The following is a 25,345-nucleotide window of genomic DNA, read 5'->3' on the forward strand; positions in this document are numbered from 1 at the left end:
CTACTGGGCGTCCAGAATGTGGCTGGTCTGAACTGCGATGTGCTAGAAAGGTAAAATACAGAGTTAGATTAAAGATTTAGTTCCAAAAATATATATACTTTCATTAATAATTACATATTGCTCAGATATTAATATAATAGTTTTGATATAGTGGGTTAATTAAATGGTTAGAATGAATTCCACCTGTTTCTTCTTCCTTCTTAAAGTTTGCTAGAAAATTCAGAATACACATGTGGCTCACGTTTTATTTCAGACGATTGCCTCCTTTTTAAACTCTCAATTGGCCTGCTCAAAGGACCAGAATTCAGAAAGGACATAAAATCTGGAATTTTAAAATAATTGTTACATTATTTTCATGTGTGAATAGCCACATAATACATTATTCATAAATGCATATGACTTTATACGCAGGTTAAATGCAAATGCCTTCTGGGGTGGACCTGGCTCAATTCAGGGAGGAAGCCCTGCCTGAAAAGGCTGCAGCTTAGGTTTCACTTTATCTTCTTCTTGCCCAGCATCTGAGCATATCTTCTGTCACTCCTGAGGGAGCGGAGCAGCAAACGTTATCCAATCAGGATCGCTGGGCTGGGAACCGTCCAATCAGGCACGCAACTGGAGTGGACAGGACGGCTTCCGGGATTTGGCGGGGCCTTTGTCTCTGGCTGCAGCCGGAGGTCCTGGTCTTCTCTTCACCGCTCACTGTCCTCTGCTCCTAGAGGCCCAGCCTCAGTGTCCCTGTGACCTGCAGATATTGGGAGATCCACAGCTAAGACGCCGGGACTCCCTGGAAACCTAGAGATGGTGAGAGTGCTGGATCCGACGTCCCGAGAGAGGGGGAGGGGCCGGTTGGAACCGGTGGGAAGTGGCTGTGGCTGGACTCAGGCCTCCAAAATCCGCGGCCCCGAGTTCTTGGCGCAGCTCGGCCCTCAGTCTCCCGCGGCCCGGAGTTCTCTTTGGCGCAGCTCGGTCCTTAGTCCCCTTCAGCTGTAAGATGGCGGCTGGGCTGACAGCCGGGGCCTTGGGCGTTCTGTTTTCTCCCTGCGCAGTGACTGTGGCCTGGCCTGGAGCCCTCTCTGGGCAGCTCAGCACCCGCAGCGCCGCATCTCTACCCGATTGTGCAGGGATGCCGGGAGGGTCATCAGGGGAGAATCCTGACTCGGGATGCGGGGTTCATGTCTGTGGGGTTCCTGTTCCATCTTTTTTCTCTTAAAAATCTGTGGAAGTCACTGCAAAAATATTGAAGAATTTAATCAAAGAGTAATTCAAGAACTCAAGAATTGTAGAACATCCAGCTGTGGTTTGTAGTTTGTTTTCCATGGGAGAGACTTTAAGAAAATACTTCTATAAGGTACATGATAAAGGAAAGCAAATTCAATAATTGGTTAGGGAGAGTTATGTAGTTTCTTAGTTTTAGATCAAGGTGGAAATTTTCTGGTCACGTAATCGGAGCTTAATTGGCAGTTTATGGTTGATTAAGCCTAAATTTTGTTTTCCCCAATGTAGTAATTTACAAAAAAATGCATTTGAGTTAGACTTTTTTAAAAGTAAAAACCCTGGGACTAGAGCCACCTCAGTCTAATTGTCTGCCATTTAATTATTTTCACACTCCACAGGGGACAGATTTTCCCCTGCACCTTTCACATGTGTCTCAAGCAGGGTTTCAAGACTACTCCCTATTCCTCATTCTTTTAGTCTAACTGACTTGCAGTGAAATGCTAAATTTCCAGTTTCTTCTGACATTCCCAAATGCCAACTTTCCCTCCGTAATTCACATTATCAACTATTTGTCCTTTAGTGTACATTTTAGATACTGTATTTTAATTAATCATTGTTGACAAATTATTGGGTGACACTTTAAAAAAATTGTTTGCTGTTTGAAAATATTTCCAATGAGAAGAAAACAAAAAATAATCCCCTGACACTGTATTGTAGAAAAAAGTCTGTGCCTATTTTCCTTTTATCTTCCCTAGGCACAGAGATCTTATCAGAATGTTTTTGGGTCAGGGTTTCCCTTTGGAAACTTTATGGGGTGATGTGTCCTCAGCCACCTTTCAGTTTTCTCCTGGTCCTGGGTTTCAGTACTGTGGATAAATCAAGATATCCACTGTGGCTGTGTATGCTAAAATCTCTGGTAAATTTCAGCTCCTGGCCTGGAATGGAACTCTGGGTATCTGGGAATGGGAGACATAGGACAATCTGAGGTTGGAGTGTAGCCTCTCAAGGGAGCAGGTGGATGCCCTGGGGCTGAGAGGAATCTCCTGGTGTACTCTTCCTTTGGAAAGCTAACTCTTTGAGGCATTAAGATTGTGTTCGCTTAACCCAGCTTCCATTTCTCAGAGGCACATTGCTGGTCAGCCAATCAGATGCTGGTATTGAGAGGAAAACACAGAATAATTTCTGCCCCCTGGATTCTCTAAGATTTGTGAAAGAAAAAATGGTATCCCAGAAGACAAAAAAAAAAAAAAAAAAAAAATCAAACTTGACTCCAGTGAGATGGTACAAGAACTTGCAAAGTGAAATGCACAAAGGTGGTCATTGAGCACTTAAGTGAGCAGGATGGGGTGGGAGAATCTCTCTAGTGATTGGGTGGCCTGACTTGACAGCATGAGTCAGACACATCTGTTTTTTAATCAGCACTGCCACTCCCTGGGTTTGTCACCTTGAAAAGATTTGTTCACTTATTTTGATTTCAGTTTATAACTGTAACTTGCATTTTATTAGTAGGATTTAAAAGGTAAGAAAATATTTACAAACAGCATAAAAGAGGTGAGTTTCAGAAAAAAATAATATCTAATCATATATTCCATTTATTAAGAATTCTAATTTACCTTTTTCTTTCCCAGACTTAGTTTAGGAATTTTCTCAGGTATGTTTTTTATGCCTGTGTGATGTCCAACAGTATTCCAAGGCTTAGTTTTTAGAGTGCTACCAGGGAAACAAAAAGGAAAAAACCTCTCTTCCATTTTGGCTGTAGAAAATGAATACATTTTTACAAGAAAATGTGGTAGATAATTGATGAATTACATAGATTTATGAAAACAGCAGTTCCTCTTTTTGCAGGGTATGTTTGTTACAGTGAATACCTCTGTTCTATATCCTGTCATCTTGGTTTGTAAGGATAATGCTACATTTTTATTTTATTTTATTTTTGAGACAGAGTCTTGCTCTGTCGCCCAGGCTGAAGGGCAGTGGTGCGATCTCGGCTCACTGCAACTTCTTCCTTCCGGGCACAAGCAATTCTACCTCAGCCTCCCAAGTAGCTGGGATTACAGGCATGTGCCACCATGCCCGGGTAATTTTTGTAGTTTTATTAGACACAGGGTTTCACCATATTGGGCAGGCTGGCCTTGAACTCCTGACGTTAAGTGATCTGCCCGTGTTGATCTCCCAAAGTGTTGGGATTACAGGCATGAGCCACTGCACCGAGCCGGTTAATGCTAAATTTTATAAGATGAAAGTTGGTACGTCCTAGAAGTGTTCCCATATGACCAATTGATTACTACATAATTTTTAATGAAAATCATAAAATAATACAGTTATCATCTGAAAGGAATAAATACTTTTGCATTTCTTACTGAGGTATGAAATGTAAGCACCTTAAAATTTCCTTCCCTTGGCCGGGCGTGGTGGCTCACGCCTATAATCCCAGCACTTTGGGAGGCCGAGACGGGTGGATCATGAGGTCAGGAGATCGAGACCATCCTGGCTAACACGGTGAAACCCGATCTTTACTAAAAATACAAAAAAAAAAATTAGCCGGGAGTGGTGGCGGGCACCTATGGTCCCAGCTACACGGGAGGCTGAGGCAGGAGAATGGCGTGAACCCGGGAGGCGGAGCTTGCAGTGAGCTGAGATCCGGCCACTGCACTCCAGCCTGGGTGACACAGCGAGACTCCATCTCAAAAAAAAAAAAAAACAATTTCCTTCCCTTGGCTGGGTGCAGTGGCTCATGCCTGTAATCCCAGCACTTTGAGAAACCGAGGTGGGCAGATCACCTGAGGTCAGGAGTTCAAGACCAGACTGGCCAACATGGTGAAGCCCCGTCTCTACTGAAAAATTATTCAGTCATGGGTGACGGGCATCTGTAGTCTTAGCTACTCGGTAGGCTGAGGCAGGAGAATCACTTGAACCTGGGAGGCAGAGGTTGCAGTGAGCCAAGAGTGTACCACTGTACTCCAGGCTGGGCAACAGAGCAAGACTCTGTCACAAAATAATAATAATAATAAATTCCTTCCCATATATAAATACTGTGCATAATTTTGCTGAATTTTTAAAGCTGTTTCAAAACCCAAGTGAATAACTTTGACATGGAAATTAAAGCTTGTGCCCAGTGATTCCAAGCTAAGGCTAATATTGAGCTTGCAAAGGGAAGGGAGGTTATTAAAAGCCCAGTTAGTTCTTTCTTGGAAGCCTCCCCTGCTCACCCCAGCAATGGAAGAAGCCTTTATTCTGAGAGAAGCTACAGAGCCCTGGACATCGGGGGACCCACAGGCAGATGCAGTTAACATTAAGATGGAAGGGGAATGGGAGAGTCTTACTAAAGATGAAGTTGTTATCGTTTTGAGGCAGTATTTTACTTTTTGTAAAAACAGAATGAGGTTTCTCTAAAAAAAATTTGAATTTTAAAGGAATATTGCAACAGAAGGAAGTACCAACTATAAGATCTTTAAGAATTGCATAGTTTATGCAGACGAAGACTTTTTTTCTTAGGGAGGAGCAAAGAAGTTTAGAAAGAAGATCACAGGGGAATGGCAAATGAAAGGTGAAAAAATCATATAGTAGATTAGAAAATGTTTTATCCTGAAGTCATCAAGTTTTTAGGAGGGACAAAAAATGGGGTTGTATGTTGGCTCAGACTGAGGGTAGCTCAAAGTTCAGGAACCTGTGGAAAGGAGATAAACTTAAGTGAAGTTTGATTAAGAAGAATTTTATTTTGACCACTAAAGAAAAATTCAGCTAATTTTTTAATATGAAAAAGAAGAAAATATGCAGAGTGAGTGTTTGGTTATTAAATAGTTAAGAAAAAGAGCACCATCGAAGTCATAATGGGAAGGGTGTTTCTTTTCATAAACTGTTCCTGGAGAACACAAAGGATGGGGAATTTTATTAATCACAGCTGTTTACCAGGATTATCTATGTGCTTCATCTTTCTCCACCTCTTTTCTTTGTCCTGTACATTTTTTCCATTTAAATTTTCCTGGGTAGTATATTGTATAATAAACTGGTCAACATAACTACAGTGTTTGCTGAGTTCTGTGAGTAGCTCTATCAAATTATTGAACTGGAGGGAGTTTATGGGAGTTCTAAATTTTCAAACAGTAGTTTTAGAAGCACAGATTGGCCCATGTGGTGTTTGGCATCTGCAGTGAGGACAGTGTTGTGGGACTGAGCCCTGAATCAGGGTCTGCTGACTCTGGGGTCGGAATTCAAATGTTAAACAATGTGTTAGTTTTGGAGAATTGCTTGATATTAAGCAAACTTTACAGATTTGGTGCCAGAAGAAAGATATCAAACAGGCCTGGCCTGGAGTGGAACTCTGGGTGTCTGGGAATGGGATGCTCTACTTTCCTGTACACAGACTGTCACACTGCCCATTGTCCTGTGATTCCAGGTCTCCTATGGTGAGAGAGGACTGAAAACTTAGAGGAAAGGAGCTCTGATTATAGACCCACTTTTCTTGCAGCTGCCATCCCAGAATTTCCACCCACTCACAAACATACGCACTAGACATTGATGTGTCCACCCCCCTCTCAGGACTAGGCACCGCCCTCAGATATTTCACTACAGCATTTTTTTATTCTAGTATTTTTTGCCAAAAACCCACAAAAGTATCTACAAGTCTGGCATATTGCTATTCCCAGACACTGAATCTGCAGAGCAAACTGCTCTCTCTACCAACCGAGGGTTCTGGACCACCTGTTCATAATCTCATCTGCTTGCATGGACACAAATAAATCAGAGGACAGCCCCATCTGGGCCACTGTCTGTAGCACAAACCAGTCCTCCCACCTACATTGCATTCTCCCACACCCATGGATTTTTTTCCTTTTAACTTTTATTTCTGTTTTGGGGTACACATGCAGGTTTGTTATATAGGTAAAATTGTGTCACAGGGGTTTGGTGTGCAGATTATTTTATCGTTGAAATACTAAGCATAGCACCAAACAAGTATTTTTTTAACCCTTTTGTTCTTTCACCTTCCACCCTCAACTAGGCCTCTGTTGTGCCCCTCTTTGTGTCCATATGTTCTTATTATTTAGCTCTTATACATGAGAAAATATATTTGTCTTTCTGTTTCTGCGTCAGTTTTCTAAGGCCAGTGGTCTCCAGCTCTATCCATGTTGCTACAAAGGACATGCCCTTGTTCTTTTTTATCGCCACATGGTATTCCATGATGTTTATGTATCATATTTTGTTTGTATTAAATATTTTGTTGTATTTTATTTTTATTATAATTATTTTTGGAGACAGGGTCTCATCCTGTCACACAGGCTGAAGTGCAGTGGTGTGATCTTGGTTCTCTGCAGCCTCAGCCTCCATGGCTCAAGCAGTCCTCCTACCTCAGCCCCCAAGTGTGTACCGACAGGTGTGTACCATTATGCCCGGCTAATTTTTCTTTTTGTATTTTTTGTAAAGACGTGGTTCTTTCACATTGCTCAGTCTGGTTTTGAACTTTTGAGTTCCGGAAATCCACATGCCTCAGCGTATGAAAGTGCTCTGGTTACAGGTATGAGTCACCGTGCCCTGCCATACTATATTTTCTTTATCCAGTCTACCATTAATAGGTATTTAGGTTGATTCCATGTCTTTGCTATGTGAATAGTGTTGCAGTGAACATGCATGTGCACGTGTCTCTATGACAGAATAATTTATATTTCTTTGGGTATAAACCCAATTATGAGGTGTCTGGGTCATGTGATAATTCTGTTTCTAGTTCTGTGAGGAATCACCACACTGCTTTTCACACTGGTTGAACTAATTTACGCTCCCACAGGCAGTGTATAAGCATTCCCTTTTCTCTTCAACCTTGCCAGCATCTGTTATTAACAACAGCCATTCTGACTGGTGTGAGATGGTATCTCGTGGTTTTTCTCTGCATTTCTCTAATGATTAGTGATGAGTATTTATTTATTTATTTGAGATGGAATCTCACTTTGTCACCCAGGCTGGAGTGCAGTGGCATGATCTCGGCTCACTGCAACCTCTCCTGCCTGAGTTTTAGTGATTCTCCTGCCTCAGCCTCCTGAGTAGCTGGGATTGCCTGCCACCGTGCCTGGCTAATTTTTGTATTTTTAGGAGAGACAGGGTTCCACCATCTTGGTCAGGCTAGTCTCGAACTCCTGACCTCGTGATCTACCCGCCTTGGCCTCCCAAAGTGCTGGGATTACAGGCATGAGCCACCACGCCCGACCGAGCATTTTTTAAATTTGCTTTTTAGCCACATGTATGTCTTCTTTTGAAAAGTGTCTGTTCATATTTTTTTGCCTACTTTTTAATAAGGTTGTGTTTTTCTTATAAATTTGTTTAAATTTTTTATGGATGCTGGATATTAGACCTTTGTCAGAATTGCAAATATTTTATTTTATTCTATAGGTTGTCTGTTGATAGTGTCCACTGCTGTGAAATAGCTAGTTTAATTAGCTATAATAGGTTATAGTTTATAATCTATTTGTCAATTTTAGCTTTTGTTGCAATTGCTTTTGGCATCTTCATCATGAAATCTCTGTCAGTTTGTAGTTAGAATGGTATTTCCTAGGTTATCTTCCAGGGTATTTTATAATTTTAAGTTTTACATTTAAATCTGTAACTCATCTTGAGTTGATTTTTATATATGGTGTAGGAAGGGTATCCACTTTCAATGTTCTGTATAGTGTTAGCTAGTTATTCTAGCATCATTTATTAAATACGGAATTCTTCCCGCATTCCTCTTGTCAGCTTTGTCAAAAGACCAAATGGCTGTAGGTGTGTGGCATTATTTCTGGGCTCTATTCTGTTGCCCTGGTCTATTGGTCTGGTTTTTTTGGTTGTTGTTTGTCTTTTTTTTTTTTTTTTAACCAGTACCATGCTTCTTTGGTTACTGTAGCCCTGAAGTATAGTTTGAATTCAAGTAATGCAATGCCTCCAGCTTTGTTCTTTTTGCTTAGAGTTGCCTTGACTATTCGAGCTCTTCGTTGTTCCATATGAATTTGAAAATTTTTTTTTTTTTTTTTAAAGTTCTGCTAAGAATGTTTTTGGTAGTTTGGTGGGAGTAATATTAGATCTGTACATTTCTTTGGGCAGTATGGCCATTTTAATAATTTTGATCTTTTCTATCCATGAGCATAAAATGACTTTCCATTTATTTGTGTCATATCTAACTTCTTTAAGCAGTGTTTTTTAAATTGTTGTTGTAGAGATCTTTCACCTCCCTGGTTAGCTGTATTCCTAAATATTTTATTCTTTTGTAGCAATTGTGAATGAGATTGTGTTTTTGATTTGGTTTTCAGCTTGGATGTTGTTGATGTAGAGGCACGCTACTTATTTTTGTGCATTTATTTTGTATTCTGAAATTTTGCTTCAGTTACTTTTCAGTTTATGGAGCTTTTCTGTGGGGACTGTAGGCTTTTCTTGGTATGTTGTCTGCAAACAGGGATAGTTTGACTTGTTTGCTTCCTATTTGGATGCCTTTTATTTTTGTCTCTTGCCTCATTGCTCTAGTGAGGACTACCAGTTCTATGTTGAATAGGAGTGGTGAGAGAAAGCATCCTTGTCTTGTGCCAGTTTTCATGGAGAAATGCTTCTAGCTTTGTCCATCCCGTATGCTGGTTGTGGGTTCCTCACAGATAACTCATTATTTTGAAGTATGTACCTTCAATGCCTACTTTGTTGAGGGCCTTTAATTATTTCAATGCAAAGGATGTTAAATTTTATTGAAAGCTTCTTCATCTATTGAGATAATCTTGTGGTTTTTGTCTGTATTTCTGTTTATGTGATGAATCACATTTATTGATTTGTGTATGTTGAACCAACCTCATATGCCAGGGATAAAGTCTACTTGATCATACTAGATTAGCTTTTATGATTAGCTGGATTCAGTTTCCTGGCATTTTGCTGATGATTTTTGCATAAATGGTCATCAAGGATATTGACCTGAAATTTTCTTTTTTGGTTATGTCTCTGTCAGGTTTTGGTATCATATGATACTGTTCTTATATAGTGGGATGGGAAGAGAGCCTTCTCAATTTTTTGGAATAGTTTTAGGAGAAATGGTACCAGCTCTTCTTTGTACATCTGGTAAAATTGAGCTGTAAATCTCTCTGGTCCCGGGCTTTTTTCGGTTGCTTGGCTATTTATTAGTAATTCAGTTTTGGAGCTTGTTACTGGTCTATTCAGGGATTCAATTTCTATGTTTGCTCAGTCTTGGGAGGATGTATTTGTTCAGGAATTGATCCATTTCTTTTAGATTTTCTAGTTTGTGTGCATAGAGGTGTTCATAGCAGACTTCAACAGTTATTTGTATTTTTGTGGGGTCAGTGGTAATGCCTCTTTTGTCATTTCTAATTGTGTTTATTTAGATCTTATCTTCTTCATGAATCTAACTAGTGGTTTATTTAACTTATTAATTTTTTCAAAGATTTAACTCCTAGGTTTCTTGATCTTTTGTATAGTTTTTCATGTCTAAATTTCCTTTGGTACAGATGTGATTTTGGTTATTTCTTGCCCTCTGCTAGTTTAGAAGTTGGTTTCCTCTTGCTGTTCTCATTCTTTTATTTATAATGTCAGTTTGTTAAATTGAGATCTTTTTAACTTTTTAATGTGAACATTTGGTGCTGTAAATTTCCCTCTTAACACTGGGTCAGCTGTGTTGCAGTACTTTGTTCTCATTTGTTCCTAAGAACTTCTTGATTTCTCCCTTAATTTTATTATTTACCCAAAAGTCATTCAGGTGCAGGTGTTTGTTTGTTTTTTGAGACAGAGTCTCACTCTGTCACCCAGGCTGGAGTGCAGTGGCATGATCTCGACTCACTGCAACCTCTGCCTCCCAGGCTCAAATGATTCTGTGCCTCAGCCTCCCACAACCATGCCTGGATAAGTTTTGTATTTTTAATAGAGGTGGGGTTTCACCATGTTGGTCAGGCTGGTATCAAACTCCTGACCTCAAGTGGTCTGCCTGCTTCTGCCTCCCAAAGTGCTGGATTACAGGCATGAGCCACCATGCCCGGCCCAGGTTTTTAAATTTGTATGTAATTGTATGGTTTCAAGTGGTTTTCTTTGTGTTCCATTGTATTTTCATCAGGCTGTGATCTGAGTGTGTGGTTGGTATAATTTTGGGATGTTTGGATTTGCTGAGAATTGTTTTATTCTGATTAAAAATTGGTCAGTTTTAGAGTATGTGCCATGTGGTGATGAGAAAAATGTATATTATGTTATTTGTAGATGAAGAATTCTGTAGATGTCTATTAGGACTATTTGGTCAAGTGTTGCATTTAGGTCCTGATATCTTTGTTAATTTTCTGCCTCAATGATTTATTAGTGTCTGTGGGGTGTTGTAGTCTCCCACTATTATTGTGTCAGAATCTAAGTCTCTCTATACATCTCTAAGAAATTGCTTTATTCATGTGCATCTGTGAAAGCAAATTAAATCTTGGGACTCCAAACTCAGTAAGCCAAACAGAAAAGTTAATCTGAGAACTGGGTCACACAAACCTGCCTTTCCCTTTTGGTTCCTAAATAAGATGGCTACAAGATGAAAAGCTGCATACCTCCCTGCATATGTGTCCACAATAAAACATCTTTACCCCAAGGTGTTTCTGTTAAAATTTTATCATAGAAATGTAAATTGATAGTTTATAGGTTCAGTCACTTCCCTTTCCATCAGACTCAAATGCCTATCTGTTCCTCTGCCCCATTTTGTCTATGTGATCTTATGTAAAAATTCAGGTTCCCTGCATTTTTCTTCTGCCCTATTTGTCTATGTCATCTGATGTTTAAAAAAAATGCAGATTCACTGAGCCAGACAAAGGCATGAATGACGGTATTTTTCTATCCTCTTCTTACATGAAAATTGTGTACTTACCAATATCCCGCCCTTTTCCCTTTAAACTTGAAGTCCTCAAAATCATCTTGGAAGAAAGACATAGACTTGTCTCCAGGGCACACATCCTTAACTTTGGCAAAAAAACCTCCTAAAATGATCAAGATTTCTCTTGTCATTTTTCTTGATTAACAAACCCATAGATTTTTTTTTTTTCTTTTTTTTGAGATGGAGTTTCACTCTTGTTGCCTAGGCTGGAGTACAGTGGCATGATTTTGGCTCACTGCAACCTCTGCCTCCCAGGTTCAAGCCATTCACCTGCCTCAGCCTCCCAAGTAGCTGGGATTACAGGCATGCATCACCATGCCTGGCAAATTTTTGTATTTTTAGTAGAGACGGGGTTTCGCCATATTGGTCAGTCTGGTCTCGAACTTGTGACCTTAGGTGATCCACCCACCTTGGCCTCCCAAAGTGCTGGGTTTACAGGCATGAGCCACTGCACCTCGCCGGATTTTTTTTTTTATAACACCTTTCTCTCTTCTGTTTTTTTTTTTTTTTTTTCTGTTAATATTCTTTCAGTTGCATACAGTGTGCAAAATTAAGATGTCCAAGAGTTCAGCTGGGCACAGTGGCTCATGTCTGTAATCCCAAGCACTTTGGGAGGCCGAGGCGGGCGGATCATGAGGTCAGGAGATCGAGACCGTCCTGGCTAACACGGTGAAACCCCATCTCTACTAAAAATACAAAAAATTAGCTGGGTGTGGTGGCAGGCACCTGTAGTCCCAGCTGCTTGGGAGGCTGAGACGGGAGAATGGTGTGAACCCGGGAGGAGGAGCTTGCAGTGAGCCGAGATCGCGCCACTGCACTCCAGCCTGGGCGACAGAGCAAGACTCCCTCTAAAAAAAAAAAAAAAAAAAAAAAGGAATCTAAAACCACTGTGTCTTTCACCTGATCTGGAACCTAAACATCTCATTTTCTTCTGTAATATGACGTGGCCCCAATATAAATTAGACAGTGGCTCTCAGTGGCTGGAAAACGGCACTTTCAATTTCTCTGTTTTGCAGGACTTAGACAACTTTTGTCACAAAATGGGCAAATGGTTTGAGGTTCCATACATCCAGGCATGTTTTACACTTCCGTCCCTCCCCAGCCCTTGTTCCCAATGCGATTCATCTCAAATTCTCCTTCTGTCCCTCCTGTCTGCTCTCCTACCACCCTCTGGCGACAGCGAGTCCTCCCTGTCCACAAACCCTTCCGATATTTCTCCTCCCTGCCCGTCCAACTCTGGTCCCAACCCTTCTCCAGACCCCAGTCCCCCTTCTACCCATACTGCGCCTCCCTATATCCCTTCTGTCCCCACTCCGCCCCATACCCGATCTGGCTTACAATTTGGTCCCACTTCTAATCCCCCTCCTCCCACCCCTCTCTTTCCCTTTTGAGAGGTGGCTGGAGCTGAAGGAATAGTCTGAGTTCATGTTTCTTTCTCCCTGTCTGACCTGTCTCAGGTCAGCCAGTGTTTAGGTTCTTTTCCATCAGACTCCACTAAATACAGCCAGGAATTTCAATATTTAACTCAGTCTTATAACCTCACCTGGAGTGACTTAAATGTCATCCTCACTTCTACACTCACTCCCGAAGGGAGCGAGTTTGGGCCCTAGCTCAGTCCTATGCAGATGACCACTGGTGCCTTGAGCTAGGTCTCCAGGAAGGTGCCAGGGAGGTCCCCCGTGAGGAGCCCCATTGGAACTGTCAAACAGGATCTCCTGGTATGGCCAGGCGAGATTATATGATCACTTGCTTGGTAGAGGGACTCCAAAAAGCTGCATATACTCAGGGCAAGGATGAAAATCCAGCACAGTTTATGGCCTGTCTGGCTGCCACTCTCAGACGGTATACAGCTTTAGACCCTGAAGGGCCAGAAGGCCAACTTATTCTTAATGTGCATTTTATTACCCAGTCAGCTCCCCATGTTAGAAAAAAACTTCAAAAATTAGAATCTGGCCCTCAAATCCCACAACAGGATTTAATTAACCTTGCCTTTAAGGTGTTCAGTAACAAGGAAGAGGCTATCCGGTGGCAGTGTATTTCTGAATTACAGATGCTTGCCTCCACTGTTAGATGAACCCCAGCCACACCAATGGCCTGTAGGGATTTCAAGGCGTCCAGACCACAGTGCCCAGCAGCCCCTCCAGGGCCATGCTTCAGGTGCCATAAAAATGGCCACTGGAACAAGGAATGCCTGCAGCCTGGGATACCTCCTAAGCCATACCCTGTTTGTGCTGGCCCTCACTGGAAGTCAGACTGTCCAACTCAAGCTGCCATCCCTAGAGCTCCTGGAGCTCAACCTCACAGCCCCCTGGCTGACTCCTTTCCTGATGTCGTCGGCTTGGTGGCTGAGGAATGACGCTGCCTGAACACCTCAGAGGCCCCCTGGACCATCATGGACCTCAGGTAACTCTTAAGGTGGAGGGTAAGTCCATCCCCTTTTTGATTGATATGGGGGCCACCCACTCCACCCTTCCCTCCTTTCAAGGACCTGTCTCCTTAGCCTCCATGACTGTTGTGGGAATTGACGGCAAAGCCTCCAGACCTCTCCAGATTCCACTGGTGTGGTGTCAACTAGGTCAGCACTCCTTTTTGCACTCCTTCCTAGTCATCCCCACTTGTCTAGTCCCTCTGCTCAGCCGAGATATCCTAACAAAATTGTCTGCCTCCCTCACTATTCCTGGGCTACAGCCACACCTCCTTGCCACCCTTCTCCCCAACCCCTCACCAACCCCACAAGCTCCTCATCTCCCTTCCTCAGCCCCAGGGTCTGGGATATCACCTCTCCCTCCCTTGCTACAGATCACTCCTGCCTCGTCATCCCTTTGAAGCCAAACCATTCTCACCCTGCCCAATGCCAGTACCCTATCCCTATGCCACCCCTAAAAGGCCTAAAGCCTTTTTACCTGCTTTTTACAACGTGGCATCTTAGTACCCGTTAACTCTGCCATCCTTCCCTTTCAAAAACCAGACAAGTCCTACAGATTAGTTCAAGACCTTCGTCTCATCAGTCAGATTGTACTTTCCATCCATCCTATAGTGTCAAACTCATATACTCTCTTGTCCAAAATACCTCCCTCCACTACCTATTATTCTGTTCTCAACCTAAAAGATGCCTTCTACACCATTCCCCTACACCCCTCCTCTCGACCTCTTTTTGCTTTCACCTGGACTGACCCTGACACCCATCAGTCCCAACAACTAAGCCGGACCATTCTTCCCAGGGCTTCTGGGATAACCCTCATTATTTTAGCCAAGCCCTTGCCTGCAACCTACTCTCTTTTCAGCCTTCCTTTTCCTACCTCATCTGATATGTTGATGATCTTCTCTGCAGTCCCTCCTAGGAATCCTAATTCTCCCAACAGAATATCCTCCTACTCCTTCAGCATTTAGACTCTAAAGGGTACCGAATGTCCCCTTCTAAAGTTCAGATTTCTTCCCCTTCTGTTACTTACCTCAGCATAATTCTCCATCAGCACACCCACACTGTCCCCGCTGACTGTATTCAGCTAATCTCCTAGACCCCAGTCCCTTCAAAAACAGCAGCTTATCTCCTTCTTAGGCATCATCGGGTACTTCCGCCTCTAGGTACCTGGTTTTGCCCTCTTAACAAAACGCCTTTATAAGCTTACAAAAGGCAACCTAGCCGACCCCATAGACCCCAAATCCTTCCCTCATTCATCCTTTCACTCCCTGAATAAAGCTCTTGAGACAGCCCCCTCACTGGCACTCCCCGACTCCACCCAGCCCTTCCCTCTCTATATGCCAGAGGTAAAGGGATGTGCAGTTGGGGTCCTAAGACAAGGGCCAGGCCCACGACCAGTGGCCTGCTTATCTAAACAACTTGACCTCAGTGCTAGGCTGGCTGCCTTATGTACGCGCTGCAGCGGCCACTGCCCTAATACTTCTAGAATCCCTCAAAAATCACTGATTACACCCCATTTACCCTCTATAGCTCTCACAACCTCTGGAGTCTCATTTCTTCCTCTCACCTCACACACCTGCTCTCCTCCCCGCATCTCCTCCAGCTTTATTCACTCTTTATTTTAAACCCCATGCTAACCATTACTCTTGGACCTGATTTCAACCCAGCCTCTCACTTAGCACCCAACACAAGTCCTGAGCCATATGACTGCATCTCCTTAATCTCATGGCATCCTCCCCCTTTCCTCATATTTCTGTTTTTCCAGTCCCAAACCCAGACCACACTTGGTTTATCGATGGTGGTTCTTCAAGGCCCAACCAATTTTCGCCAGCCAAGGCAGGTTATGCTGTTGTGTCCCACACGTTTGTTATCGAGTCTGCTGCACTTCCACCCTCCACCACCTCTCAGCAAGCTGAACTAATTGCTTTAACTCACACTCTTTCTTGCTAAGGGAATGCACATCAATATTTATACTGATTCCAAGTATGCTTTCTACATCCTTCATCACAATGCTGCCATCTGGGCGGAAAGAGGTTTTCTAACCACACAAGGGTCTTCCATTATCAATGCCTTTATCATAAAGTTCCTCCTTAAGCCTGCTCTCCTGCCTGCCAAGGCTGGAGTTGTGTCCACTGCAGAGGACGCCAAAAACCGACAGACCCTGTCACTAAAGCAGATGCCCACACCAATAAAACAGCAAAAGAGGTAGCAAACGCCTCAGTGTCTGCAGACATTCCAGTCTCTGCTCCAAAAGGCCAGTACGTTTCTTTCTTATCTATCATCCCTACCTACTCTTGTTCTGAAAGCCTGCTCTACTTGTCCTTTCCAACTCACAAGGCAAGTGGTTCTTAGATCACAGAAAGTTCCTTCTTCCTGCCTCAGAAGCGCAATCTATTCTCTCATCCCTCCATGACTGCTTACGCGTAGGGTACAAGCCTTTGGCTTACCTCCTAGAGCCCCTTATTTATTTCTCATTGTGGAAGTCCATCCTTAAAGCAATCACCTCTCAATGTTCCGTCTGCCACTCCACCAACCCCCAAGGTTTTCTTAGGCCCCCTCCTTTCACAACACATAGGGCCCGAGGGTTTACTACTACACAAGATTGGCAAATTGACTTCACTCGTATGCCTCATGTCAAAAAATATAAGTACCTCCTAGTTTGGGTTGATACCTTCGCCAGATGGGTCATGGCCTTCCCTACTGGATCTGAAAAGGCCGCAGCAGTTATTACCTCTCTTCTAACAGATATTATTCTCTGTTTCGGCCTCCCTACTTCCATCCAGTCTGACAATGGTCCAGCTTTCATTAGCCAAATCAGCCAGGCAGTTTCCCAGGCCCTTGGCATCCAGTGGAATCTCCACACCCCATACCATCCTCATTCCTTAGGAAAGGTTGAAAGAGCTAGCAGCCTCTTAAAAACTCACCCTCCAGCTCCGAAAGGACTGGACTGTTCTCCTACCACTTGCGCTCCTCCGGATCTGAGCCACCGCCCATGAACCTACTGGGTATAGCCCATTCGAACTCTTACATGGTAGTACTTTTCTACTTGGGCCCAACCTCATCCCAGACACCAGTCCTCTTGGGGACTATTTACCCAGTCCTCCAACAGGCTAGGAATGAAATCCGTCCGGTTGCTAACCGTCAGGTGCTAACCCACCCCAGATACCCAGCCATATGAGGACACTCTGGCTGGACAGCCCATCCTGATAAAGAGCTTAACCCCCCGATCTCTACAACCTCGGTGGACAGGACCCTTCTTGGTCATTTATAGCACCCCAACAGCTGTCCACTTACAAGATCCTCCTTAGTGGATTCACCCTTCCAGAGTAAAGCTGTGTCCATCTGACACTCAGCCTGACTCTTCTTCCTCCTCTTGGAAGTTGCAGGTACTCTCCTTGACCTCGTTAAAACTCACCCGAATCCCTGAAGAAACTTAAATGTCCTGCTCCTGTCCACCCTGCTGCTTCACCCTCTTCCTGCACTCTATTTGCTAAGACATGTCCTGGTTTCATCCCCAAACTCCCACCTTAGATTCTCTCTTAAACCGGATAGATGATCTCATCTTTTAGGGCACCCTGTATGACTTCTCCCCAGATGAGATGCCTCTATTTACCTTCCTACTCACTTTATCTATCCCTCCTGCTCCTTTGGCTGCCCCGCATGGCCGCACCCCCACTTCCAGTAATGCCTAATTACCTCTACAAAACTCTCAACCCACTTTCTGTTAAACCAGTCCAATCCTTCTTTGGCAGAGGACTGCTGGCTTTGCATTTCTCTATCAGCTACCACTTACGTTGCCACTCCCATTCCCGCAAAAAACTGGGTAGTTACTAACTTAACCTACCACCCTCGTTATGAAGGAAAAAGCCCTTTCCAACTCCTAAATATGCAGTCATTGGCCGACTTCTCCATCAATGAAATGACCGAATATACCCCGACAGGACATGCAGTTCAACTTTTAGGCTCCTACATGTCAGCCTCACCCATTACACAAGAAATGAAAAACCCATACACGGCCCTGTGACTGCAAACACTGTCTTAACTTTCCAAGCCCCTTTATGCATCCAACACAACCTGTCTTCAGGCCTACCCCTAGGTCACCTCCTGTTCCATCAGTGCAACTACACCTCGCAGCTTCAAGCCCCAACTGACTACATTAACTTCCAGGTCTCCCAAACGGCTACATTCAAACAGCCTATCCACTTCTCAAAGCCCCCAGAAGTCATAAGCACCTTCCTGCTTAACAAACAATCCGGGTTTTGTAATGGCAGGCATACACACTGCATGACCGACCATTCACCCCTGGACCTCCTGCAGCAGCACTCCCACCACTGACGAATGCCTCCTTATCCCCGCTTTCAGCTACCCTTCTGAGTGGCTCCTAGTAGATACAAAATGATTTTTCCTCCAATGGGAAAATAAAACAGGGAGCCACTCAGCTTGTCCCAAACATCCCTTTTCAGCCACTCACGGGGACCACCTTGGCAAGTACCCTAGGGGTATGGGAAAATGAAAACAACAAATTCACACACTTTTTTAACATACACAGCCAGTTCTGCCTACCCAGCCAAGGCATATTCTTCTTGTGTGGAACTTCAACCTATGTCTGCCTACCCACTAACTGGACAGGCACCTGTACCCTAGTCTTCCTAAGCCCCAAAATTGACATTGCCCTTGGAAACCAAACCTTACCAGTCCCTGTCAGAGCCCAAGTCCGTCAGTGTAGGGCCGTGCAGATAATACCCTTGCTTATAGGACTAGGAATTACCAATGCCACAGGAACAGGAATAGACAAACCTGCTATTTGTCCCCTTCCCTGTCCTACTACTGTACACTCTCAAAGGATCTCTCAGCCTCCAAGACATAGCAAAATCCACCCTTACTCTCCAATCACCAATAGACTCCTTAGCAGCAGTAACTTTCCAGAACCACTGTGGCTTAGACCTCCTAACCGCCGAAAAAGGTGGTCTGTGCACCTTTTTAGGGGAAGATTGTTGTTTTTACACCAACCAGTCTGGACTAGTACGAGATGCTGCCCAGCGGTTAAATGAAAAGTCTTCTAAAATCAGGCAACGTCTTTCAGACTCGTAACACCAATCTTTGGAGCTGGGCATTGTGGCTTCTCCCTAAAGCTTGGCTCCTCATTTCCATCATTCTCCTTCTCCTGTTCAGACCCTATCTCTTCCGACTGGCCTCTCAGTTCCTACAAAATCTCATTCAAGCTGTTACCAGTCAATCTATGCAGCAAATGCTACTCCTAACTGCCCCTGAATATCACCCCAACCCCAAGATCTCTCTCTCCCGATTAGGAGTCCATGCCACCCCAAGTCCCGCTTGAAGAATCCCTGAGAAACATCTCCACGTCCACTTCTTTTCTTATTAAAACAAAAAGACAGGAATGTCATATCCCAAAAATATGGCTGCACTATTGCCAGCAGGGCCATTATTACGGTGGGCCATTAAGAACTCTGGGAATGGCACATATGCCTCCAGACTTCCTGGAACCAGAAAACCTGCAACAACCAAAAACCACAAAAGAAGAACAGCGGGTTCCTGTCCCAACTGGTCGATCAACTTCTTGAGTCAACAAGTCCCAAAACTGTGTTGTAATTTTCCACTTGCCACTTTGCCCTATAAAGACTGCTCTCCCTCACACCTCCAGGCCGACTCCCTTTTCAGACTCAGCCCACTAGCACCCAAGTGAATAAACAGCCTTGTTGCTCACACAAAATCCGCTTGGGTCTTCAATCCAGACCATGCTGTAACACACACTTACAAAATTCTGCTGAGAATATGCCCGCCTTTATTCTTTGTGCTCATGTTTCTCATACTGAGGGTAGCTGTGCACTTTGGGTTTTTACAGAGAAATGTGTTTTAGGGGAATATTTTCTGACTGACTTGTTCAATCATCTAATCTGAGTTTTTTTCTGAAGATGCTTTTATCTTCTTTTTTTTCTCTCAATATAATCATTTTCAGCTGATTTTCTCTTGAATGCATTGGGTGTCTGTTTTGGAAGCCCTATTACTATCCCATGGTGTCTGTGAATGAGGTGGGCTGTCACAGTGAGAACTCTTGGAGCTATCTCTATATGGACTCTTGCTGGAAATCTAGCAGAGTGATTTCCATGTCACCATTATAAATAAAAAACTGAGGTTTAAACACTGCACCTATTCCCATTATTGTGAAGGTGCAGTTCTACCCAGGAGTCCTGCAGGCTTTCCTCCTGCAACTCAGGCTTCACTCTCTGATGTGGCATTGAAGTGCTGCTGTGGCAGTTGGGGTTATATATAGGGTGCCAGGTGTGAGCTCTGTGCTATGGACTCTGCCTCAGTGGCAGATGGTAGGAGTCAAGAGAGGACACAAGCCACCAGGAGATGGCAGGCAGGAGGCACCTGGCTTTAAGTTGCAGAATTACCTCTTGTCATGAAGATGTGAAAAGTTTATTTTGTCATTGATTATAACCAATTAGCGTATATGGATGGCTTTCCCAATTACCAGGTGAATTTAGGGTGAACTATGTATGACGTGTGCTGTAAATTTTTCTACTTGTGGACTAATTATTGTGACTGTCTTTCTGTCTTTGCAATCTCTTCAGCAGATTGACTGTGATACATGTCACATTCTGGTTTAATTGTGTAATAAAATGGTTTTCTTTCTGTTCTGTCATTGTGGAGTTACTCTGGAGCTGGACAAAATTTTTCTTTTAGTTATATTTTCCAAACACTGTCTAGAATTACCACACATCATATAAACATATAAGGTGCCAACCAAGCTTTAACCTAGAGGAGGCTTTTCCTTTCAGGCTTTCAGTCAACTCACGATTGTGCTGCAAAATGCATGCTGTCCCCTAAATATGCAGGCAGAATTGTGTCTCTGCCTATTTGGTGTTATAGTCCTCTACAGTCACCTCTAGAGAGGCTAGGCCAGATTTCTACATACTTCACAGGGCAGCAATTAACCATTTTACCTCTTTAAATGACTCTTGTATCTTTAGACCAGAAACTGATTTCAGAGACCATGGGGCCCAGAAACCCAGAGTAACATGTGTGCATTAAGTAGACATGATAATCTCCTTTTTTTTCCCTTCCTCCTCTTCTTTTTTTTCTTTTTTTTTTTTGAGATGGAGTCTCACTCTGTTGCCCAGGCTGGAGTGCAATGGCATGATCTCGGCTCACTGCAACCTCCACTTTCTGGGTTCAAATGATTCTCCTGCCTCAGCCTCCTGAGTAGCTGGGATTACAAGCGTGCACCAAGACGTCCAGCTAATTTTTGTATGTTTAGTGGAGGGGGGTGTTTCACCATGTTGGCCAGGCTGGTCTCAAACTCGTGACCTCAGGTGATCTGCCTGCCTTGGCCTCCCAAAGTGCTGGGGTTGCAGGTATGAGCCACCACACCCAACCCCTTCTTCCTCTTCTTAAAATACCCACAGATGTGCGGATGACACCTACTGCTACTGCACCCACCTAGGAACTAAATTTGCAGCTCCAAATTCTGAATCAGGGACTTAAGATTTGGGAAAAAAGAAAACCTTTTATTTGAGAAATGCAAATTCTTTTAGTTACAAGGTTCAGAGAACATTAAAATAATACCACAATTACGTATTTCTCTGTTCTTTGAGCTATGAATTTATCTCTTGAAACTGCTTGCTATTGCCACAAGTAGCTATAAATTTAAATTAATAATGACACACACCTGTAACCCACACCCTATAGCTTAACAATGTATATCCAATCGATAATCAATGTTTTTTCTTGTAAACAAATGAGTTTCTGACAGGCAACTTTGTATCAGCCCACTCTCTGTCCCTCTCTTTTTGCCTTTACAAATCCACTTGGAACTGCGCTAATCAAAGTGTAGGTTCCTGGCAACTTGAATCTTTGATCCCAGGTTACAATTCCCAGTCTTGGCCCAAATAAACTCTCTACTTATATTCATGTAGCTTCAGCTTTTTCCTTTCAAGTAGACGTATTATTTAGAATGTGGTAGAGCAGCCTCTATGAGGCAATCTCTCCTTTGGTTGTACTGCACTTGCTGGTAACACCCAAGAATGCAGAAGCAGGCTGATCCCACCTAGAATCTGTATGTAAGGTCTGGCCTCTACCTGGAATTTACAAGACAGGGCCAGACTCTGGATTGAGAATGTATAGGAAACCAACAGGAGGCATTTTCTGCATTGTGAGATGTCAACATAGACATCTTAAAGCTTCCCTTTGAGAGTGTTGCTCTTAAAACTTTTCAGATCTTGTTCAGTGACCTGCTACAGTTATGTGAGAGGGTCCAGGTGTAAATAGAATCTGATGACAGATTCTGTAAGAGTAAACAAGCATCTTAGGGGTGAGAGATGAAGGCCACAAAGTATCAAGAGTCATGATCACAGTTATACCTACCCATAAAATGTAATACTGGAGTAGAGTATTTTTGTCTTTCCTTTTGCCCAAGAGCTAGCTAATCAGGACCCGTAATTGGAGCTCTGCTGCGGCAGTTCGATTTTTTATTTAGAATCAGCCTGAGTCTCTCCTGCCTGCCTTATCCTTGGGTCATCAGCCCAGGGTCACTGGGAACTCTCTCACAATCACCTAGGCATCTTTGAGATATTTGAGGATGTCCAGAGCAGAATTGTGTCAGGTTGACAAGAGTGGTTAATTCTGCTTCTGTCTCAGTGTAAGAGAAATGAGTCATCCTGTGTTTGCTCCTCCCCTCATACAAGAGATGTCTTTGATTGGTATCCAGTTGAGAGTTTCCCAGTTTCCTGGTAGTTGGGTAAAAAACAAGGAGGAGGTCTGGAGACTCAAGCAGATAAACTAATTGCTACCATTTCCTATGGCCATTAGAAAAATAGATAAAGCAGTCATCGTCCCTACCATTTAGGAACAGTTAGTCTAGACTAGCAACTGAATACATGGTTGAATTAAGTGAATAGATGTGTGGAAAAACATGTGGGCTTTATTTGGGCCACTTTCTTTATATTGTTGTGACTTCTGAGGTCATCATTTGAATGAATGTTTATGGACCCAAGAGTTTTAAATATTTTTATTTCTTTTACTTTGCTAAGAATGCGTATTTATCTTAAAATTACCCTAGAAAACCGTAGGAAATTTGTTTAAATGGCTAATTAGTATATTTATACAGTTGATGGGGTGAGCAGAGTAATATATAGGGTTTACTCCCAGCTCCAGTTCTATTCAGATTCACCCTTTTTGGAGGCCTTATTTAGGTCTGGCCCCACCCTGGAGTCTCGCCTCACAGAACTGATAAGAAAAGATCAGAGTTTTGGCTGGTGCCTTTCTAGAGTGGGTGCTAACAATTTCCGAATTCCACAAGGAGATAAATGGGAAAAAAAGGTATGCATTTTAGAGTCCTAATTTTTAAAATTTTTTATTAAACCAGTGCTTGCAGAGACATTCCATTTAGCAACATGTTTTCTATTCCTGTGGATCCAGTAGTTTCCCACAAGTCACAAAACAGTAAATATAAACACAATGAAAATTTCTCTAAACCACATTAAACTGTTCTTATCTGTAGCCTTCTCATCTGTCTATATTTAGCATACTGTTTTTATTCTATACATTTTTTTATTTTTTGAGACGGAGTCTTACTCTGTTGCCAGACTGGAGTGCAGTGGAGCGATCTCAGAGCACTACAACCTCTGCCTCCTGGGTTCAAGCAATTCTCCTGCCTCAGCCTCCTGAGTAGCTGGGATTACAGGCATGCGCCACCGAACCCTGCTAATTTTGTATTTTTAGTAGAGACGGGGTTTCTCCATGTTGATCAGGCTGGTCTTGAACTCCCAACTTCTGGTGATCTGCCTCTGCCTCCTAAAGTGCTGGGATTACAGGCTTGAGCCACCATGCTTGGCCTAGTAGAGACGGAGTTTCACCATGTTGGCCAGGATGGTCTCGATTTCTTGACCTCGTGATTTGCCCACCTTGCCCTCCCAAAGTGCTGGTATTACAGGCATGAACCACCATACCCGGCTATCCTATGCATTTAAAAAAAAATTCAGTAACAGCTCATGGCCACTTGGTAAGTGTGTGTGTGTTTGTGTTTTTCAGGAACCATTGACATTTAAAGATGTGGCCATAGAATTCTCTCTGGAGGAGTGGCAATGCCTGGATACTGCACAGCGGGATTTATATAGGAATGTGTTGTTAGAGAACTACAGAAACCTGGTCTTTTTGGGTGAGGATAACTTCAATACACAATTCCTAAAATACCCTTGAAGTTTTATTTCTCTATTTTTGTAGACTGTTTTCTGATAATTTATGCTTTGCATAAATGAGTTTCAGATCTCTGTTTTCAAGAAAATCTTTGAGATTTGTGTAGAAAATAATTCCTTCAAGATGTTTCATTTTGACCTGAGCTTTTCACATTAGTGAGCTAATCTGTATTTTTCACTCTAGATTAGTGATAATTCCAGAAATTTAGTGGCATGCAATATTGTTGCCCATGCCTTAAAATCTAATTTCCGACACCAATTTTTGATTCAATAGTACCAGATAGTAAAATTTAAAACCTACACATTTAAAATATTTTCTAAATATTTAGAAATTTATGTTATAAATTAGTATTTATTCTATCACATCCTTTTTACTAAGCACCTTACTGGATTGGTAATTGGAGAATATGATTAAGATTCATGTTATTTATTTTTAATAAAACAGGTATTGCTGTCTCTAAGCCATATCTGATCACCTGTCTGGAGCAAAAAAAAGAGCCCTGGAATATAAAAAGACATGAGATGGTAGCCAGACCCCCAGGTAGGTGAGAGTGAAAGTGAATACAACAGATGACAAAGACGAAAGGTCAAAGGTCAAATAAAAAGCCAGTCCTTAAAATGTGATTTGGGTAGCTGTATTCCAAAGGAAATACTTTCTGGAAACCCTGAGTTTTTTTTTTTTTTTTCTTTTGCTCTTACATAGGGGCATCTTCTGTCTTATGCTTTTAAATTCTCTAAGGATTCTGCTTTCCCTTCAGTGATCTTCCTTCAAGTTCACAGTGAGAGCCAAAGTTCTTTTCATGGCATATAAGAGACGGCACAATCTGACTCTTTGGTTTTGGGGGACACATATATCTGCATAATTTTGAAAACCTCTATGTTAAACTGTTTTTAAAGTTATTTTTTGCATCATATCTGAAATGTGTGAGTAGTGGTTTCTGTTCCACTGGGTTTTTAAAAATTTATTCATTTTTCTGCACATTCCATTCCGTTTTTATTACTATAGTCTTGAAATATAGTTTGAAATTGTAAACTATGATGTTCTGCTTTTTTCTTTTTTTTCACAAAATTGCTTTGGCTCTTCAAAGCTTTGTAGTTTCATGTAAATTTTAGAATTGTATTTTTCATTACTGTAAAAATAATGCCACTGGACTTTCAATAGGGAGTTTATTGAATCTATAGATCACTTGGGAAAACATGGTACTTTGTCAATATTTACTGCTTCAATCCATATTCATAAAATATTTTAAAATTTATTTGTCTTTAATTTCTTTCATTGTAAATTTTTTTTACCTCCTTGGTTTAATTTGTTCTCAAGAATATATTATTTTAATGCTATTGTAAATAGGATTGTTTTCTTCCTTTATTTTATCAGATAGTTTGTTTTAAGTGGATGAAACCATAATTTATACTTGTATGTTAATTTTATATTTTGGTAATTTACTAAGTATTTTTATCAGTTTTGACGGGTTTTAATGTATACTGTTTATGGTTTTGTATATGTAAGATTATATGATCTGCAAACAGCAACTTTTTACTTGTCTTCAATTTCAATGTTGTTTTATTTTATTTTATTTTATTTTATTATTTTATTTTATTATTTTATTTTATTTTATTTTATTTTATTTTATTTTATTTTATTTT

The 25,345-nt window shown here is 42.2% G+C and overlaps 1 protein-coding gene across 2 annotated transcripts in view; it reads left to right on the forward strand.

Annotated features, from left to right (window-relative positions):
- Positions 1–451: 451 nt before the first annotated feature.
- LOC111529379 (zinc finger protein 85) overlaps positions 452–25,345 on the forward strand; it is a 46,882-nt gene continuing 21,988 nt past the window's right edge. For both annotated transcript variants that reach the window (XM_026447719.1, XM_026447718.1), the window contains exons 1-4: positions 452–801; positions 13,113–13,465; positions 23,538–23,664; positions 24,147–24,242. In XM_026447719.1, coding sequence (XP_026303504.1) covers positions 13,415–13,465; positions 23,538–23,664; positions 24,147–24,242 — 274 coding nt within the window. In that variant the 5' untranslated portion in view covers positions 452–801; positions 13,113–13,414. The remainder of the gene's footprint in view (positions 802–13,112; positions 13,466–23,537; positions 23,665–24,146; positions 24,243–25,345) is intronic.

The sequence above is a fragment of the Piliocolobus tephrosceles genome, chromosome 8, assembly GCF_002776525.5.
Source record: "Piliocolobus tephrosceles isolate RC106 chromosome 8, ASM277652v3, whole genome shotgun sequence".
Lineage (NCBI taxonomy): Eukaryota > Metazoa > Chordata > Mammalia > Primates > Cercopithecidae > Piliocolobus > Piliocolobus tephrosceles.